This window comes from Piliocolobus tephrosceles, chromosome 16, assembly GCF_002776525.5.
Source record: "Piliocolobus tephrosceles isolate RC106 chromosome 16, ASM277652v3, whole genome shotgun sequence".
Lineage (NCBI taxonomy): Eukaryota > Metazoa > Chordata > Mammalia > Primates > Cercopithecidae > Piliocolobus > Piliocolobus tephrosceles.
In genome coordinates, this window is record NC_045449.1 from 7,219,324 (window position 1) to 7,238,967 (window position 19,644).

Sequence of the window (19,644 nt, forward strand, 5' to 3'; positions counted from 1 at the left end):
TGAGTGAGTGAGTGAGTCACCCAGCAGTAGGGAACCATGGAGAAACAGGAGAGGGTCACTGGCCTCCAGACCCTGTTTGACTTTCCATACCTGGTTACTCAAACCTGGTTACCAGAAAGTTCCACCCTGGGCCCTCCTCTTCCTTGACCTTCCTCATTGTGATCCTGACCACCTGCCTCATTATGACTCAGTCCACCCCCTCCCCAACAACAGGAGTCTCCCTCCTAGTGACTGTGTGAGGGCCGGGGGCCCAGGCAGTCCTGGGACCCCAGGCCATGGGTGAGCGAGCCTATCATGGGGCCCAGATGTGCTCTGGCACCAACCCCAGGAAGTGCCAAGACTTAGGAGACGCGATTCTTCTTCTTCTGGGCTGCTTCATCTTGCTCAACGTGTGGATCAATGTGGTGACTCTGGTCAGGGCAGGATCTGGGTAGCAGGGTTGGGGGAGCCCTGGGGTCTTGAAGGGGCTGAGGTGGGAGGGCTGTTGGGGTGTGGCCAGACAAGAGTTGGACTTAGGGGCTCACCCCGCTTCCGGACTCACCCGCCCTCCCGCTCCCCTCAGCTCTGGAAGCATCTGAAGAGCTCCTTGCGGATTCTTTTCCATCATTTTTTTCCCAAAGGTGAGTGGGCCCCTGTATGGGCTCCCAGGGACATGGGCCTGTCCCCTTTCTCCTATCCCTGGCCCAGTTCTCAGTCCCTAGGGAACCAGAGCATTGTCCCATCCTACCTCTCCCTGCAGACAAGCAACACAGCGGCAGCCATCCCATATGTATTCGCTCCTCCGTGGATCCCAAGAACCTGTGCTCAAAAGTCTCTTCCCGCGTCCATCATCGCCCAGGCTTCCTGCCCAGGCACGTTAACCATCTTGACTCCTGGATACCAGACACGAATGATGAGAAGGTTTCTGCATGCTGCTGGACGCCACCTAAATGCGGACATGTCAGGGTTCCCAGGGAGTCTCCATGGGGACTGTACAAGGAGGAGATGATGGGAGTTGGGGAGGCCCCTCAGGTCACAGCCTTAAAGGCTCAAGCCTCCTTGCTCTCCACGCCAGAGACATCTTCCCAGTTCCCAAAGATGAGCAAGTTGGACATGGGTCCATGCCGTCTGCCCCAAGAGAGCCAGACTAAGACCCCAGACTGTGCCCCAGCCCAGGCTCCAGCTCAGGCCCAGGTCCACTCCCCAACCCACACTCCTGTGCACACCCTCACCCACCCCTGGCTCCATGCCACGGCCCACACCTCTGTGCACACCCCTGCCCACTCCAAAGCCCGCACCCCCGAGGGCACCCACTCCCAGGCCCAGGACACCTCAGCCCAGGCCCAAGCCCACACCTCAGCCCCTACCCCATCTGAGACTCCAGCCCACATCCAAGCCCATACCTCGGCCCCTACCCCAGCTCAGACTCCAGCCCACATCCAAGCTCACACCTCAGCCCCTACCCCAGCCCAGGCCTCAGCTCACACTGAAGCCCATACGTCAGTCCAGGCCCAAACCCACACTCCACTCCACACCCCTGAGCATACTCACTCCCAGGCCCACAGCCCTGAACACACCTCAGCCCATACCCCAGCCCACTCCCCAGCCCATGCTCCTATGCCTGCCCCAGCCCACCCCCAGACCCATGCCCTTGAGTACACCTCAGCCCATGCCCCAGCGTATATCCCAGACCACTCTCATCTAGTCTGTAGCTCGGTTCCTGTCCCAACCTCTGCCCCAGCTCCTCCCGGAACTCTTGCCCCACACAGTACTCCTGTCCTAGCTCCTACACCAGCCCCTGTCCCAGCCTCTGCCCCCGCCCCTGCCCCAGCACTGGTCATGGCCCTGACTACCACTCCTGTCCCTGATCCTGTCCCTGCCACCACCCCTGCCCCTATCACAACTTCTATACCCTCTCCCCGACCTGCCTTCGGCCATGACCTCTCCACTGGCCATGTGGTCTATGATGCCCGCAGGGCAAAGCAGAACTTCTTCCATATGTCCGGCCCCCAGAACCCTGAGTATTCAAGAAAAGACTTGGCTACCCTCTTCAGGCCCCAAGAGGGTCAGGACCTGGGGAGTTCTGGTATATCTGAGCAAACAAAGCAATGCAGTGGGGATAGTGCCAAGCTTCCTGCAGGATCCATACTGGGCTACCTGGAGTTAGGGAATACAGAATGGAAGATCTCAGATGACGCCAAAGATAAGTTCCCCCAGACCAAGACTTCCCCTTATTGCAGCTTCCATCCTTGCAGTTCTGAGAAGAACACAGACTCCCAGGCTCCAGTCTATCCCAAATTCCTTGTCTACCCCCGGGATACTGCATGTGCCAAGCCTTGCTTTCATTCTGAAACCACTGCCCAGAGCTCAGTATGCACCCTTCCTCCACCGTGCACTCTTTCCCTGCCTCTCGTTCCTCCCAGATCCTTTGTTCCTCCTCAACCCACCAACCGTCAGAGGCCCTCCACCTTAATACAAACCCCTACTGTTCTTGCAACCTCCAAGTCTCCTCAGTCCATCCCCACTTCCCACTTCCCCATCCCTTCCCTGTTCGCCACCATTTCCCAAACCCTGATCCAACCCCAATGCCCTGAATGTCGTGAGAGTCTAGGCCTTACCCAACATTCTGGCCTTCAAAGGACCCCGTGCCCTTCAAAAGACTCCAGAGTTCCCAGGAATCTGGACCTTGCCCAAAACCCAGACCTCCACAAGAACCCAGGCCTTACCCCAGATCCAGGCCTCCACAAGAACCCAGGTCTTGCTCAAAATCAAGGCCTACATGATTTCCCAGGCCTTCTCCAAGATTCTTATCTATGCCAGAATCCAAGCCCTTCTCAAGACTTTGGCCTCCACAAGAATTCAGGCATTACTCAAGATACCCACCTCCAAAAGAACACAGGTCTGACTCAAGAAGCTGGTATCCTTAGGAGCCCATGTCTCACCCAGCACCCTGGCCTCCATGAGAAAACACCATTTACTCAAACTTCTGATCTTCAGAGGAGTTCAGGCTTTACACAAGACTCTGGAGTCTATAGGAATTCTGAACCAAACCAAGAGACTGTGGTCTATAAAAATCAAGATCTCTCCCAAGCAACTGATCACCAAAAGAACCTAGGCTCTTCTAAAGATTCTGGAGGTCACAAGGATACAAGCAATGTCCAAGATCCAGGAGTCTGTAGTACCCCAGGCCTTACTGAAGATTCTGGATCACGGAAGGGTCCATATGTTGCCCAAGACTCTGAAGTCAACAAGAGCTCAGGAGTTATCCAGGAATCTTGTCTCCGCAAGAGCCCAGGCCTTGTCCAAACCTCTGGCCTCCCAAAGTGCTCAGGCCTTACCCAAGACTCAGGAGACTACAAGAATCCAGGACTTATCCAAGATTGGGGTGGCCACAAAGTTAAAGGCCTTACTCAAGATTCCAACCTCCCAAGCCTTACCCAAGCCACTAAAGATGAAAGAAGATTTAGCCCTCCCCAAGATGTTGGAGTTTACAGGAGCTCAGAACATAGACAAGACTCTAATCTCCACAAGTGCCCAAGAATTAATCAAGATCCTGGCCCTCATAAAGACCCAGCCCTTGTCCAAGACTCTGGCCTCCCCAAGATTTCAGGCCTTACCCAGGAATCCGGCCCCTACAAGAACTCATGCCTCATCCCAGATCTTGGCCTCCACAAGAACCCAAGCCCTGCCCTAGGTTCTGATTCTGTCCAGCTTTTATCCCCACTTCAGACCCCAAAGTCCACACTGTCCCCGATGAAGTCATTTGTGCCTGAGAAGGCTGCTCAGAAGGAGGACGCAAAGCGGCACGTCCTCTGGGCTCCTGTCCAGCTCGATCAGAACTCCTTCTCTTCCAAGGTCCAAGTGGTCTCCAGTGACCTGCAGACCTTCTCAGAGGTACCTGTATTAATTGAGCTGCAGTCATCCTCCCGGCGGGCAGGCAGCCAGCACGGGGTGGACCGCCCTGTGGATACAGTTCCTTCAGGCTACCAGAAATATCGTCAGATGTCTATGCCTTCCCAAATCAACTGGAAGTCCCACTGCCCCGGACCAGGCACCCGGGCAGGGCATGTGGTTTTTGATGCCCGTCAGAGACAGTTGGCAGTGGGCAATGACAAGTGTGAAGCTCTGTCTCCTAGGCGCCTTCGTCAAGAGGCACCCAGCAACTCAGGGGAAACCATCAAGGAGTGGGGATATCAGAATGTGATGAGAACCCTGGACAAAGAGGGGACAAAAGTGCATCAGGAATAAAAAGGCGAGAGAAATGTTCTGTGTTTGTTTGAGGACATCCACCCCAGCCCATCCCTGATGCTGGCCACTCACAGAGCTGATGAGGAGAGGTCCCTGTTTCTCCTCCGTAGTTGCATAGCTAAGCCCATTATCCTCAAGGCCTTAGAGCTGCTCTGTCCCATACACTAGCCCTTAGCCAAATGTGGCTATTAAAATGTATATTAGGCCTGGTGCAGTGGCTCACACCTGTAATCCTAGCACTTTGGGAGGCCGAGGTGGGCGGATCACAAGGTCAGGAGTTCGAGACCAGCTTGGCCAACATGGTGAAACCCCATCTCTATCAAAAATACAAAAATTAGCCAGGCATGGTGGTACACGCATGTAATCTCAGCTACTCGGGAGGCTGAGGCAGGGAGAATCGCTTGAACCTGGGAGGCGGAGGTTGTGGTGAGCCGAGATCGTGCCATTGCACTCCAGCCTCCGTGACACAGCAAGACTCTGTCTCAAAAAAAAAAAAAAGTAGATGTTTCTGCAGAACAGAATTTTAAATTTTGTTTAATTTTAATTTATATTTCCTTTTTTTTCCTTTTGTTTTTTTGAGACAGAGTCTTGCTCTGTCACCCAGGCTGGAGTGCAGTGGCGTGATCTTGGCTCACTGCAACCTCCGCCTCCCAGGTTCAAGCAAGCGATTCTCCTGCTTCAGCCTCCTGAGTAGCTGGGATTACATGTGTGCACCACCACACCTGACTAATTTTTGTACTTTTAGTAGAGATGGGGTTTCACCATGTTGGCCAGGCTGGTCTCGAACTCCCGACCTCAAGTGATCTGCCGCCTCGGCCTCCCAAAGTGCTGGGCTTACAGGCGTGAGCCACCGTGCCCGGCCACATTATCTATGTTTCAAGTACTCAACAGCGACAGGTGGCTGGTGGCTACTATATTAGACAGGATCAACTCAGGACCTTGCTATCATCACAGAAAATTATATTGGAGAGCCATGCTTTAGAGTCTAGAGGAACTAGGCCGGGCGCGGTGGCTCACGCCTATAATCCCAGCACTTTGGGAGGCCGAGGCGGGCAGATCACAAGATCAGGAGATCGAGACTACGGTGAAACCCCGTCTCTACTAAAAATACAAAAAAAAAAAAAAATTAGCCGGGCGCAGTGGCGGGTGCCTGTAGTCCCAGCTACTTGGGAGGCTGAGGCAGGAGAATGGCAGGAACCGGGGAGGCAGAGATTGCAGTGAGCTGAGATCGCGCCACTGCACTCCAGCCAGGGGGACAGAGCGAGACTCTGTCTCAAAAAAAAAAAAAAAAAAAAAAAAAAGTAGAGTCTAGAGGAACTATTCCTTGTCACCCATTCTTAACATCTTCAAGGCTTCCATAGAGTCCAGAGAACTTAGTTCTTTTTAGAGTGCCTCAGAAGCCACCCTCTGGGGAGGAGGTGAGATGCAGGGATGTCTGATGCCTGGTTACTCCAGACTGTGAGAAAGAGCTCGGTCTCCAGTTCTCCTGATCTGGCCTCTTGGGTCACAGACAGATGTGTGTGTATGGGAACCTACTTGCGCAGTTCTGGGCTGCTTTGCTGCTCTCGGTTCTCCCAGGGACCCCAGCTCTGGTTGCTGAGGGAGAAAAGCTCTCTGTCAGTGGCTAGGAACCCCTGAGGTCTGGGCTTCCCAAACTGATCTCTAGAGTTGGGGAGTCTCTTCTTTTACAGGCCTCTAATTTTCCTAGGTGTCCCTCCTCCTTAATTTTCTTATCTATGGACTTAGGCCTATCCCATCCTGGAGACAGACCAAGGGCAGAAAGAATGTAAGAAGTCGTGGCCCAGGCCGGGCACGGTGGCTCATGCCTGTAATCCCAGCACTTTGGGAGGCTGAGGTGGGAGGATCATCTGAGGTCAGGAGTTCGAGACCAGCCTGGCCAACATGGTGAAACTCTGTCTCTACTAAAAATACAAAAAATTAGTCAGGTGTGGTGGCAGGCATCTGTAATCCCAGCTACTCGGGAGGCTGAGGCAGGAGAATCGCTTGAACCCGGGAGGCAGAGGTTGCAGTGAGTGGAGATCACGCCACAGCACTCCAGTCTGGGTGACAGTGTGAGACTCCCTCTCAAAAACAAAACAAAACAAGACTTTGAGATCCCTGCCATGACTCAGGTAGCAGTGACCTGAGGTGGGCATCACTAACATGTATGTCTCTTCTATGAGTCAAACGTCCATTTCTGGGTCACTATCTGTGTGCTCCTGCCTAACACTACCACCTTTGGGATTCCAAGATGCACCCCCCACCCCACCCAGTCAGGGAACCCCTTTCCAGCACCTCCCTGGCTCAGCTGTGCAACCTTTCTAGGCGGTACTCTCCTCATCCCCAAAATGAGGAAGTTATAATTACATGGAAAAACTCTAGTAGATCTAAGTGACCAGGGCTCCTGTATCACACAGGGATGCAGGGGTCCCTATCTCTCCCCAGGCCCTAGGGTGTGTCCCTCATTTTTTTTTTTTTTTTTTTTTTGGGGTGGGGTTTTGCTCTTTTCGCCCAGGCCGGAGTGCAATGGCACGATCTCAGCTCACTGCACCCTCTGCCTCCTGGGTTCAAGTGATTCTCCTGCCTCAGCCTCCCGAGTAGGTGAGATTACAGGCATCCGCCACCACACCCGGTTAACTTTTGTATTTTTAGTAGAGACAGAGTTTCGCCACGTTGGCCAGGCTGGCCTTGAACTCCTGACCTCAGGTGATCCACCTGCCTCAGTCTGTCAAAGTGCTGGGATTACAGGTGTGAGCCACCGCACCCGGCCCATCCCTCATTATTGTTTGCGACTCAGAGCCATCCTATTACCGGTCTCAAACCTCAAGGAATGTTTGAGTGGGGTTGACATGGGCATGAAAAGAGACAGAATAATCTATCTCCAGAGGAACTACAACTTCCATCAGGCACTACTTCAGCCGAACAGGAAAGGATGTGGGGGCGTGGCTCCTACGCCCTAGTAGAGCGGGAAACTACAACTCCCAGGATAACGCGGGATCTCAGCAGGGCTAAAGGAGTGACTGAGCTCTGACTGGCGACCCGACCCGGCAGAAACCACCCCGACAGCCTCCAGAAAGGGGCGTGGCCGAAAATGTAGGGGCGTGGCCACGTGGGCATCAGGAAGAAGTAACCTGTTGAATCTATTTCTCCTCCCCACCCTTACTGCTTCCCACAAGGGGGAAGCCGCTGACCAATAAGCCTCTTCCAAAAAAGAAGTAAAGGGAGGTAGACAAGGGGCGGTGGCGGAGCCTGGCTACTGCATTCCGTGGGAGGCGCAACAGTTACTTTCTACCTGCTGAGTTCGGTGAACCAGTTCATGCGGGCGGGAAACTGCATATGAGAAAAGGGCCAGGATAGAGGAGGTATTTATTTGTTCATTTTGAGGACTAAATTTAGAATCCATCATCTACAGACCCATTTGTAGCTTGTGTCTGGGGCACTCTCTCTGCCTCAGAAAGAGGACAGCAAAGGAAAGGCCCGTCTAGGCCACCTCCCTTCCGTGTTTTCCCTAGCCCAAAACGATAGAACCGCATGGCTTCCGCGGTCTGGGGGAGTGCCCCCTGGTGGGGCCCGCCGCCCCCGGCCCCAGCTCGGCCGCTCACGGACATCGACTTCTGCTCCGGGGCGCAGCTGCAGGAATTGACCCAGCTGATCCAGGAGCTGGGTGTGCAGGAGAGCTGGAGTGACGGGCCCAAGCCCGGAGCCGATCTCCTCCGGGCCAAGGACTTTGTCTTCTCTTTGCTTGGTAAGTAACCCTACTTGCCTTTGGGAACTCACAGCTCTCAGCCTCACTACGCCCCCGCCCCCGCCCCGGCTTTGGGCGACACCCTCACGATCCGTTCCCTTTTTTTAGGTCTAGTTCACCGCCGGGACCCTCGCTTTCCTCCCCAGGCAGAGCTCTTGCTGCTTCGTGGTGGGATTCGCGAGGGCTCCCTGGATCTGGGGCATGCACCCCTGGGTCCCTACGCCCGAGGACCTCACTACGATGCCGGCTTCACACTTCTAGTGCCCATGTTTTCACTGGACGGCACTGAACTGCAACTGGACCTGGAATCCTGTTACGCACAGGTCTGCCTCCCAGAGCTGGTGTGCGGAACCCCCATCCGGGAAATGTGGCAGGATTGCTTAGGACCCCCAGTCCCAGGAGCACGTGATTCGATCCGCCGAACGGAGAGCGAAGAAAGTTCCAAGGACTTGCAAAGCTCTGTAGACCAGCCGCACAGCTACGTCACTGAGCACGAGGCGCCAGTGTCTTTGGAAAAATCACCTAGTGACGTTTCATCGTCCGAGTTGCCTCAGCATGACGTCGTCGACCTTGGCTCTACCGCGCCTTTGAAAACACTGAGTAGTGACGTCACCAAGGCAGACGTCGAAAGCCCAGTCCCAAAGCCGTCCGAGGCTCGGGAAGCGTGGCCCACATTATGTCCCTCCCAGGTGGCTGCCTGGTTCTTTGCTACGCTGGCGGCGGTCGCCGAGTCTCTGATCCCTGTCCCGGGTGCTCCGCGTCTGGTGCACGCAGCTCGCCACGCGGGTTTCACCACCGTCCTCCTGGCTACCCCTGATCCCCCTCGCCGCCTCCTGCTCTTCGACCTGATCCCAGTGGTATCCGTGGCCGGCTGGCCCGAGGGGGCTCGGAGCCACTCATGGGCTGGTCCTCTGGCCTCTGAGTCGGCTTCCTTCTACCTGGTGCCCGGTGGCGGCACCGAGCGACCGTGCGCCTCCGCCTGGCAGCTCTGTTTCGCCCGCCAGGAGCTGGCGCTCAAAGCGCGCATACCAGCGCCGCTGCTACAGGCGCACGCGGCGGCCCAGGCGCTACTGCGCCCGCTGGTGGCCGGGACCCGGGCAGCGGCGCCCTACCTCCTGAGGACGCTGCTGTACTGGGCGTGCGAGCGGCTGCCCGCGCTCTACCTGGCGCGGCCAGAAAATGCGGGCGCCTGCTGCCTCGGGCTGCTAGACGAGCTGGGCCGAGTGCTCGAGGCCGGGACTTTGCCTCACTATTTTCTGAACGGCCGAGAGCTCCGTACTGGGGACGGCTCCGCTGCGCTGCTCGGCGAATTGGCCCGGCTCCGCGGGGACCCTGCCCGGGCCCTCCGTGCCGCGGTGGAGGAGGCCAAGGTGGCCCGCAAAGGGGGTGGTTTGGCGGGCGTGGGGGGCGGGGCCCATTAAAGAAGCTGTTCCTACTAGTGGAAAGTGCCTCTGAGGGCGAGCGAGACGCGGGGGGCACAGCTCGTCCCTCGCCTGGGGGACTGTGTGCCCTGGGCCTGAAGCCCCCCTTCTGGAAGGCCTCCCTGTTGGTTGCTCCTCTAGGACCACCCGCCTGTCCCGGCACAGGTTGCCCCAATCCAGCCTCGCTACTCTCCACATCTGTGGCCAGCACTCCGCCCAGGGGCAGCTTCCAGAAACCGTCTGTCCCCAGTTCTTTTGGTCATTTCTCTTAAGGGTCAATAGAAATGGGAGAAACATATTTGCTGACCAAACGCGGAAAGGAGTTATGGAGACCAGGGTCTGATCAATTTCGCTCACACACAAAGGCAGAGACATGAAGGAGGCCGGATTTCGCCCGAGGCTGGATCTCACCACCACCCCTCCTCCATCTCTCCAGTTCTTCCCCCACTTTCCTCCTGCTGTTCTGTCCTCGCTAACATCCCGGCCAGTAGGGTCCCTCTCCATTCTCCTAGCGTCCGCCATTCCATCTCCCTTGGGCCCAACCTCTCCTTCCTATCCAGAGGTGCGTTCGAGAGGCCTTCTTGTTCCTCCTTCTCTGAAGGCTGAGACGTGCGGCCTTGCCTCGGCTTTGCCTGCTTGTAAGACACAGTCCGCACTCTCTACCTCCGAGGAACCCCGGGGTTCCTCCTGCCCGGCTTCACCCTCCTATTTCCCAGCGTCTCCGCCCCCTGCCCCGCCCCCGGGCCGGCTCTCCGAGGAGGGGGAACTGCTGTCGCCGCCGCCGCCGCCTCAGCTTCCCACAGCCGCTGCCGCTGCCGCCGCTGCCGCCGCTCTGCCTGGTCCAGCCACCGGCCCAGTGCTCTGACTTCGCCGGACCGGGGAGCTCTGCAGAGACACCCTGACTCCTTCCCGAGGGTCCGGGACGCCTAGCCGGGCGTGGGGGGAAGCTCCGTTTGCGGGGGACAGGGAGGGAGGAGCCTGGAGCCGAAGCCAGCGCCACCCGTCGCCGGATCAACAGGACAGGACAGGTTGAGGGGCGTCGGGGAAAGGAAGAGGGGGTGCTATAGGCAATCCCGGGGAGGACGAGGAAGCCCTGTCGCAGGAAGCTGTGATCCGCTCTGACTTGTAGGGGGCCTGTTCACATTTGGGGACTGGTGACAACGTGGGTGCACTCCTCTCTCGGGGGGCTGGTTAGATTGGAGGGCGTGGGATCTAAACAGCACCAGCTGTCCCCAAGAAAATTTAAGGGGCAGCCAGGGGAGAAAAAAAAAGCAAACACGGATGCTCCTCATTTTGAGGTGGCGGAAGGCCCTCCAGACAGCTACCTGGTGTATCCATTAGGAAGGGTGGATTTGGAGGTGACTTCAAAAGGAGCGGAGGGTGTGAAGGTGAAGAAAGGGTCTTGGCCGCTAGAATTCTATGCTACTAGACATGGGGGTGACTTGGTGAAAAAGCTGTTATCCAGCCAGAGGGTCTGGGAGCCCCGTCTTACTGAATCTGGGCAACCTGGATATTCTGAGACATATTTTGGGGAGATTTCAGTGAAAAAGGTGGGGAATCCCCTCCATTTAGAGTGTAGCAAAGGAAAAAACACCAAGGTTGGGTTCCTTCCTGACAATGGCAGTGCCCCAGTAGGGGTGGGATGAGCGAATATCCCCAAAGCTAAAGTCCCACACCCTGTAGATTACAAGAGTGGATTTGGTAGGAGTGTGCCCCAAACTACAGTGGAAAGGTGCCTGGAGATATTTTAACCACGTCTTGGAAATTCGGGGGGTCTTGGTTTTGGGATAGGTGAAGTGGGGACAGACACTGGAGAGGAGGGAAAGAGGACATTTTCAGTAGGAGGCAAAACTCGAGGGTGGGATCCACTGAGGAGTACATAGGCTGCTGGATCTGGTGGAGCCAGCACTGGGCCCAAGGGTGGCAACTGGCTGCTGTGGAGGGGCTTACTTTGGGGGGGGGTTCTGGGGCTTATCCTCAGGTCCTGTGGGTGGGGCAGCGAGTCGGGGCCTGAGCGTCAAGAGCATGCCCTAGTGAGCGGGCTGGAGCCCAGCGCGCTCCTGGCGCCGGCCGGTTTGGGGGTGTCTCCTCCCGGGGCGCCATGGCGGCGCTGGCCAGTAGCCTGATCCGGCAGAAGCGGGAGGTCCGCGAGCCCGGGGGCAGCCGGCCAGTGTCGGCACAGCGGCGCGTGTGTCCCCGCGGCACCAAGTCCCTTTGCCAGAAGCAGCTCCTCATCCTGCTGTCCAAGGTGCGACTGTGCGGGGGGCGGCCCGCGCGGCCGGACCGCGGCCCGGGTGAGTGCGGCTGGGGCGGGGTCTCCCGGCCAGAGGTGTCTCTGCCTGGGAGATTGAGGCCAGGGACTCTGAAGGAAAGGGCCCGGCTGAGGGGCTCCTCGGAAGTGGAAGGGGGTGGGCCAGGATGACAAAGTCCCTGCCAGACTGTGCCTCAGTTTCCCTTCTCTTTAGTCCATAACCCGGAGTCTCCTTATTTTCGAGGTCAAGGGGAAGGCTTGAGGGGCTAAGTCTAGCTCCCCGAAAGCCTTGCAGTTCCTGCTCGTCCCCCCTTCCCTACACAGCAGTCCCCACCCCCATCGTCCTCCGCCTACGTGCCGGTTCTCGCGATTCTTTCAATCTGGAGCGGAGAAGCCTGGGGGTTTCCAGACGCCTGGGTCACCCCAAGGGTTTCTGCAGCTCCAGCAGCACGCCCCCCCCGCCCCCGCCCGCCCCGGTTCTCCCGCTCCTCCACGCCTGGACTCGGTTCCTCCTGGTCGAGCTCTCCTGGCTCCGAGCCAATCTGCCCAGCTCTCCCTCGGGTGTTCTTGCAGCTACCTCGCCGGCCAGCCCTCTATGCGCCCTCCTCCCGTGACCTGTGCTTCAAGAACGGAGCTGGGCACCCCCTCCCCTAACCCCCGCGCCACTCCGAAATCGGGTCCCGTAGGCTCAGGGGACCCTACGCTGGGAGGAACTCAGATACAGTTCACGGCTAGAGATGGGCGCAGACTCTTGGGGGTCGTACCACCTACAAGGGGAGACAGGGAAGTCGGCAGAGAGCAAGCGATGGGGGATGAGAGTTGTGAGAGTTAGAGTGTGGTCCCCGTCCAGGTGCGACAGTCAGGGAGTCCCTCTGGCCCTGCTCCCGCCCGCTCCCAACTCCCTTAAGGGTAGCCCCCTCGCGCCCTCCTCCCCGCGCCACCGGCTGCCCATAGTGGTACAATCCGCAGCCCACCCTCTGAGTGGGACCGGGCCCCCACGTGACTCAGCCTGCCTCTCCATCTCCTCAGCTCCCACCCCCCCATATCCTTGGTTATGTCCCCCTTACCCCAGGCGGGTTACCTGGCCGAAGGGGAGAGGCTGAGCCTCAGGGAGAGCTGGGCCCCCGCAAGCTAGCAGACAGACAGACAGACAGACGGGTCACTGTCAGACAGGCCGGCGCTGGGCCAAGGCAAGGCTCTCGCCAAGCTAGCGGCAGCCGCAGCAGGTGCTGAGTCAGCGTCAGGCCCAGTCCCACCCCCACCCCTGAGGGAGAGCCCCTACCCTGTGGTCAATTTGCTGCTGCCACCGTCCCCCACCTTCGCAAACACGCTGCCCCTTGAGTACCCCTGCTGGTCTCCCTCTGTCCCTGCCTTTTGATATATCTCTCCCCTCCCTCCTCCCCCACTCCTCCCCGCTTCTGGTTAAGCTGTAGGGTAGGAATTAAGCCATTTAAATAAATTTCAATAAATTACACTGAAAGCTCCTGGTTATAGGAAACAGAAGGGACCCACACCAGCTTTCCCAGGAGTGAAAGGGAGGTGGGAGAGAGCGTGCTTGGAGGGTAAGAGAGCTGGGGCCCTGGGACCCTCTTCCTTCCTTTCATTCTCCTTGCATCCTCTGATCCTGCCAAGTGTAGGAATGTTTCTGGGAACAGAGATGTCATTTTAAAAGATGAATGTCTCTCTCTCCAGAGCCTCAGCTCAAAGGCATCGTCACCAAACTGTTCTGCCGCCAGGGTTTCTACCTCCAGGCGAATCCCGACGGAAGTATCCAGGGCACCCCAGAGGATACCAGCTCCTTCAGTGAGAGGGGAAGCTGGCCGCCGGGTGGGAAGGGGGAGAATGGGGACAGCAGATGACAATCCCATTCCGTCTTCAGCTTCTGTTGCCATTGGTCCATCTTCCTGACCCCTAAGGGAAAAAGCAGAGTTGGGATGAGGGGAGCTCAGGTGAGCGTCAGAGGCCTGGGTATTGATGCTCCCTCTCTCCACCCCCAGCCCACTTCAACCTGATCCCTGTAGGCCTCCGTGTGGTCACCATCCAGAGCGCCAAGCTGGGTCACTACATGGCCATGAATGCTGAGGGACTGCTCTATAGTTCGGTGAGACAATGAGGCTGAGTGGCCGGGGAATACTGGGAACTCCCCTTCCTCAATTTGTCCCTTGAGGGAATGACAGTCTTCCTCAACTACAGACATTTTGCCCGGGACTCCTCCCTCCGGCTTTTGCTCATGGCCTGTCATCACTGCCCGTCCTGGACCAAGTCCTCTAGGGTCTCTCCAATGCCCACTCCTCGCACACCCCCAACACAGCCCCAGGCTCTTTGAATGTCCAACTCTTTCTGCCTTTTAGGGCCCCTACTTCTTATCCCATCTCCTCCAGATTTTGTCATTACTCACTTCCCTAGAGTCATCCAGGATAGGGGATAGTGAGAAATTGGGAATACAGTGGAGAGAAGGAATCTTATTCCAAGACCCCTAAAAGTCTAGTTCTTTTTAAAAAAAAAAAAAAAATAGTAACAGGGTCTTGCTATATTGGCCAGGCTGGTCTCGAACTCCTGACCTGAGCTGATCCACCCGCCTCGGCCAGCCAAAGTGTTGGGATTACAGGCATGAGCCACTGCGCTTGGCCCAGAGCCTGGTTCTTAGCCCTCAGGGGCCCACCAGGCCTCTTCCTTGTCCTCCCTTTGCTCCCAGGTCCTACATGGACTCAGAAGTTGCCCTCCCCCTCTCCCAAAAAACATATGGATTATATCTATCTATCCTGGCTTGTGCTTTCTATGAGCTCCCTTCTGCCCAGTGATGTGTCTTTTTATCTCTCTGTCTTTGTGTGCCTTTCTGGGTCTTTGTCTCCTTAGCCGCATTTCACAGCTGAGTGTCGCTTTAAGGAGTGTGTCTTTGAGAATTACTACGTCCTGTACGCCTCTGCTCTCTACCGCCAGCGTCGTTCTGGCCGGGCCTGGTACCTCGGCCTGGACAAGGAGGGCCAGGTCATGAAGGGAAACCGAGTTAAGAAGACCAAGGCAGCTGCCCACTTTCTGCCTAAGCTCATGGAGGGTGGGTATAGACTCAAGAAAATGTGGACCACAGGAGAGGATATTGACCTTGATATAGATATTTAGGGGCAGACAGCTCAGGCTACAAGTGATAAGAGGACGCTGCTATGACAGATCAAGCCAGGAAGGCTTTGCCCTTTGGGGGTTTGGGGTGCTCTCCTCCTGTGGGTTGGGGTTCTGGGAGGGTGAATGTACGGGAAGGGAGCCCTTTCAGAGCACTGGTTCTGCCTGGTCCCTCTGTGCCTAACTCTCCTTCCCTGCTCCTCTTTTTCTCCCCTTCACAGTGGCCATGTACCGGGAGCCTTCTCTCCACAGTGTCCCCGAGGCCTCCCCTTCCAGTCCCCCTGCCCCCTGAAATGTAGTCCCTGGACTGGAGGTTCCTTGCACTCCCAGTGAGCCAGCCACCACCACAACCTGTCTCCCAGTCCTGCTGTCACCCTTGCTGCCACACACATGCCCTGAGCAGCCAGGTCCCACCAGGTGCTCTACCCTGAGGGAACCTAGGGGCTGGCTGTGACTTCTGAGGCTGCTGAGACCCTTAGATCCTTGGGCCTAGGAGGGAGTCAGAGAGGGGGATGTCTGAAGATGGTCCTGGCTGATCACTTCTTTCTTTGCACGCTCACACAACGCCATGCCTTTTCCTGAGATGGCGCTGGGAGTTCCCAAATGGACAGCCAGGGCGCAAACATTTCCCATGCCGGCTCGTACAGTTCCTGGAGTCCCGTGCCCATTTTCGTTGCCACTGAGCCATTTCTAGATTCACTGAAGCTCAGGATTCATGTGTCCTTCTTTCCCTACTCTACCTTCTGCCTTGGTCTGGACACATTCTGGAACACTGGACACCCTAGCCAGGGCCACTTCTGCACTAGGGCTTTGTGCTGGAACCTAGGTATGCTGCCAGCCTTTGCTCTGGATCCATCAGGCTTCTGTCCTTGACTCAGATGGATCCCTGGTTTCCAAGTAGAAAGAGGCTAGATTTGAGCCTTGTCTAGCTGTTGGCCTTGGCCTGAACTGGAACCAGTCTCAGATGACCACGGGTTTAACCTTCTTATCCCAGAGACACCCAATTCTAGAGCTTTATGGACCTATACTTCCTCCTGAATCCTAGCTCTAGGACATAGATCATGACTCTCAGCCCTTTTACCCAGGATGGAGCTGGGGCCTGTATAGCCATATTATTGCTCTCAGTAAGTTCTGGCCCCACCCTCCCACCTTCTTGAGTGATACCTATTACGGATGAGTTCTGGAAAAGACCCAGCTATGATTCATAAAAACCGTTCTGGATGAATCAAGAACCACTTCTTGTTTTTCCTAGATAATTCTCTAAAAATACGATTCTTCCATATAGAATGCTAAGCTTATTTTTACATGCAGTTTCTAGCTACTTCAACCCAGATGAGGCTGTGCCAGGGAGACAGAGTCTGGAGAAGGGCAGAGGGATTTTGGAAAGATCCCTGGCTCATAGTAGGGAAGCTGGGATGGGGGAGGGGTCAAAATTATGGCATGATTGAACCTGCCTCTGTGTTAGATGGATATGAATACTTAGCTACCTCAGCAGGAATTCCTTCCAGGTCCCCTTTAAAGCTGAGGTCCTTAAAGTAATGTGTCCTGAATAAAAAGGACAAATGGATACAGCCTTGACCCTCCCAGTGAGGAGACCCCAATTCAGCAATAAGTCTCACCCTTCTCCCCTATAGGTCAGGCCAAGGAGGGTGAAGGCCTCTTGCATTCCAGACCTCATATGCCCCAACAGCTTCTAATTGGATAGAACTTGCTTTACCTTACAGCTTAGAACCTTAGCTGAGTTTTAGATACCCAAAAAGGGCCTGTCTAGATTTTTTCAGAAAAACATGGAGCGCTAGGGGCAGCCTGGAAAAAACTGGGAACCTGCTAGTGAACTAGGAGGGAGACTCCCATAGCCTCAGATTTGGATAGGGTAGGCTGAGGGGGCCCTAAGGGAGGGATTAGGGCTCCAAGGCAGGTCACTTTTCCTTAGGCTGTTCTACTTCTGGCTTGTTGCAAGAGGAGTAGATGTCCCCTCACCCACACAAACCCCGCTCAGGCTCCACCCAACTCCTGGAACTGCTCCCAGGGGATCGGGTCCCCACTCCACGCTTTCTCAATTAAAGACGATGTATACAACTAAAGTGCTATCTGTCATCTGTTGGTGGCGGGCTTGGCAGTTGCTCGAGGCAGGATCAAGTCCCAGGGGCGGGGCGGGTGGGCTGGCGGCTGCCCGCAGCAACAGGTGCACATTCTCGGGCTCCTCGTCACTTCCCCTGTGCTGGCGGTCCCAGTGGCTCTCCGAGCGAAGTCACTGAACAAGCCGCCAGGCTATGATCCCAGGGGCTCTGCTGATGCTGCTGGGGGCGCTGGGGGTGCCGCTCACCCCAGGTAAGTGTAGGCCCCGAAGGGGCAGTGACGGGGTCCAGCGGTTGTGGCCAGACACCAGGGCTGCACTTAGTCTCTCCTTCCCCAGGCGTCCGCGGCTCGGAGGCAGAGGGCCGCCTCCGGGAGAAACTTTTCTCTGGCTATGATAGCTCTGTGCGGCCAGCGCGGGAGGTGGGAGACCGTGTCAGGGTCAGCGTTGGTCTCATCCTGGCACAACTCATCAGCCTGGTGAGGGCGCACGGCGGGGGTGGGGATAGAGGTCAGGCCTGCCGACCGGCCGGGGGGCGTGACTTTAGGCAAGGCCGGACCAGGGACAGACTGGGGGCGGGGCCTGGGACGAGAGCAGGCTGAGAGGGACCAGCCTTCAGTGAAGACTGGGTCGAAATCAGACAAATGGACAAGCTCTGGCCATGGCTGGTGGACAGGCCTGGAGTAGAGCCGGGTAGGGTGATGGACGGACCTGTGACCGGACCTTAAAGTAGAGCTGGGGACGAAGCAGGGGCTGGGGGATGGACTTTGAGGTAGGGCCATATGGGTCCTGAGTGCCCGGGGTGTTTGGTACTCAGGGGTCAATAAATGGCAGATGGAGATTCACGGCTGGGTGGATTAAGAGCTGAGGGCAGGGCCCGGGACAGAGCAAGGCGGAGGGCTAGGCAGGAGCGGATCTGGTAGGTTGATAGGCTGGGAGTGTAGATGGCCGGAAAGGGTGTTTCTGAGATAGAGGCAGGTCTTAAACTAACGCCCCTTCTGGGATGTGGACTTGGACCCAAGAGGATGGGGCTCAGAAAAAGGGGGCGGGGTTCCCAGCAGAGGTTGGCCTTCCCAGCCCCCTCATTTCTCTCCACCCTACTTCACCTTTACTCCTTAAATTTTTCCCTTGTAGAACGAGAAGGATGAAGAGATGAGCACAAAGGTGTACTTAGACCTGGTATGGAGACCCCGCAGGGTGGGAAAGGGCCCCGCTGCCTTGACAATTTCCTTGAATATCCAGCCCAGTAAGAACATTTTTTTACATCATGACTTTAGATAACACGTTTACAACTGAAGCCAAACTTCGAGGAAACAACATCTAACTTTACTACAGGAGTTGCACCCCATGCAGTTTTTATTCTAATTGTGTGTGTGTGTGTGCGTGTGTGTGTATGTGACGCGGTCTCACTGTGTTGCACAGGCTGGTCTTGAACGCGGGAGCTTGAGCCATCCACCAGCCTCGGGGGGAATCTCCCCAAGTGCTGAGATTACAGGCATGAGCCACCGCACCTGGCCCATTCTAATTTTTGAAACAATGGTTTGGGACCACTAATTTGATTTCCCATCCACTAAAGGATTGCGAACTGCAGTTGGAAAACCACTGTTTTAGAGGCTAGCTGGTGCAGCCTCCTCATTTTTACAGGGTAAAAAATTGAAACCCGGTGCGGGGGAAGGGAAATTAGCTGATGTGGATCCCAGCGAGTGAAGGCGGAGCCAGAGCCAGAACCCCGGCCCCTTGACCCACAGTTTATGCCTGCCCTGCTCCCCTTCCTTGCACTCCCTTCCTGGGCTTCCTTTGGAAATCCCTCGTCCCCTCCCGGCCTCCAACCCGGAACAGCCCCTCAGCCTCTGCTTCACTAGGAGTGGACTGACTACAGGCTGAGCTGGGACCCTGCGGAGCACGACGGCATCGATTTGCTCCGCATCACGGCGGAATCCGTGTGGCTCCCTGACTTGGTGCTACTGAACAAGTAGGAGACCTTCCAAAGCCCGGGAGGTGGCGCAGGGCCTCGCGGGGCGGGGCCTCCGGGCGCGGGGCCTGATCCCAGATGAGATCTCTTCTCTGCAGCAATGATGGGAATTTTGACGTGGCTCTGGACATTAACGTCGTGGCGTCCTCCGACGGCTCCGTGCGTTGGCGACCCCCGGGCATCTACCGCAGCAGCTGCAGCATCCAGGTTTCCCGGCTCTACATTGGAAGCTGAAGGAGCTTTTAAAAACCCTCCCTTTCCATAGATATCCTGACTCTCCAGCGACTCCCATCCTTCATCCTTCCCCGTTATCTAATCCCCATGACCCTCACCTCTTGTCTACCCTCCTGATTTTCCATTGAGTGTTCTGTACACTTTCTTTGGCTTCTAGTCTTACTCAGTGACCTCTCTCCCCACCCCCATTTTCTCTATGGATTCCCTTCATAACCCTCCAATTCCTCCATGATTCCCCTTCCCTGTGCCCTCCCCAAAGGCCTCCCAAACTCCATCAGCGCTGACTGATTCTCTGGCAGCTCTAGTGACTCTCCCCTCCGTCCAGGTCACCTACTTCCCCTTCGACTGGCAGAACTGCACTATGGTGTTCAGTTCCTACAGCTACGACAGCTCGGAGGTCAGCCTGCAGACAGGCCTGGGTCCTGACGGGCAAGAGCAGCAGGAAATCCACATTCATGAAGGGACTTTCATTGGTGAGTGGGCATGGCTCCTACATCCATGGGCTCTATGATTTCCAGCTTCTAACAGGCTCATAAATATCCTGTCAGTGGGGGGCCGGGCGCGGTGGCTCAAGCCTGTAATCCCAGCACTTTGGGAGGC

General features: G+C 56.4%; 4 protein-coding genes across 4 annotated transcripts in view; all 4 read left to right on the forward strand.

The window, feature by feature from the left end:
- The first annotated feature begins 275 nt into the window (after nt 1-275).
- Nucleotides 276-4,183, forward strand: SPEM3 (SPEM family member 3). Its single transcript, XM_026456310.1, is given in 4 exon segments — nt 276-413; nt 563-620; nt 740-4,146; nt 4,148-4,183. Coding segments are annotated over 4 exon segments (3,639 nt in total).
- A 3,152-nt stretch (nt 4,184-7,335) lies between these two features.
- TMEM102 (transmembrane protein 102) lies at nt 7,336-9,417 on the forward strand. Its single transcript, XM_023193241.2, has 2 exons — nt 7,336-7,972; nt 8,081-9,417. Exons 1-2 carry the CDS (start codon nt 7,759-7,761, stop codon nt 9,391-9,393), a joined length of 1,527 nt encoding a protein of 508 aa, XP_023049009.1. The 5' UTR covers nt 7,336-7,758; the 3' UTR covers nt 9,394-9,417.
- Nucleotides 9,418-9,554: 137 nt separating this feature from the next.
- FGF11 (fibroblast growth factor 11) lies at nt 9,555-16,845 on the forward strand. Its single transcript, XM_023193243.3, has 5 exons — nt 9,555-11,687; nt 13,337-13,447; nt 13,642-13,745; nt 14,501-14,699; nt 14,983-16,845. The coding sequence occupies exons 1-5, from the start codon at nt 11,495-11,497 to the stop codon at nt 15,051-15,053; spliced, it is 678 nt and encodes a 225-aa protein (XP_023049011.1). The 5' UTR covers nt 9,555-11,494; the 3' UTR covers nt 15,054-16,845.
- A 122-nt stretch (nt 16,846-16,967) lies between these two features.
- The window catches only part of CHRNB1 (cholinergic receptor nicotinic beta 1 subunit), a 12,518-nt gene continuing 9,841 nt past the window's right edge, over nt 16,968-19,644 (forward strand). Inside the window, exons 1-6 of the mRNA XM_023193259.2 lie at nt 16,968-17,092; nt 17,178-17,317; nt 17,973-18,017; nt 18,701-18,810; nt 18,909-19,017; nt 19,370-19,517. Coding sequence (XP_023049027.1) covers nt 17,035-17,092; nt 17,178-17,317; nt 17,973-18,017; nt 18,701-18,810; nt 18,909-19,017; nt 19,370-19,517 — 610 coding nt within the window. The 5' untranslated portion in view covers nt 16,968-17,034. The remainder of the gene's footprint in view (nt 17,093-17,177; nt 17,318-17,972; nt 18,018-18,700; nt 18,811-18,908; nt 19,018-19,369; nt 19,518-19,644) is intronic.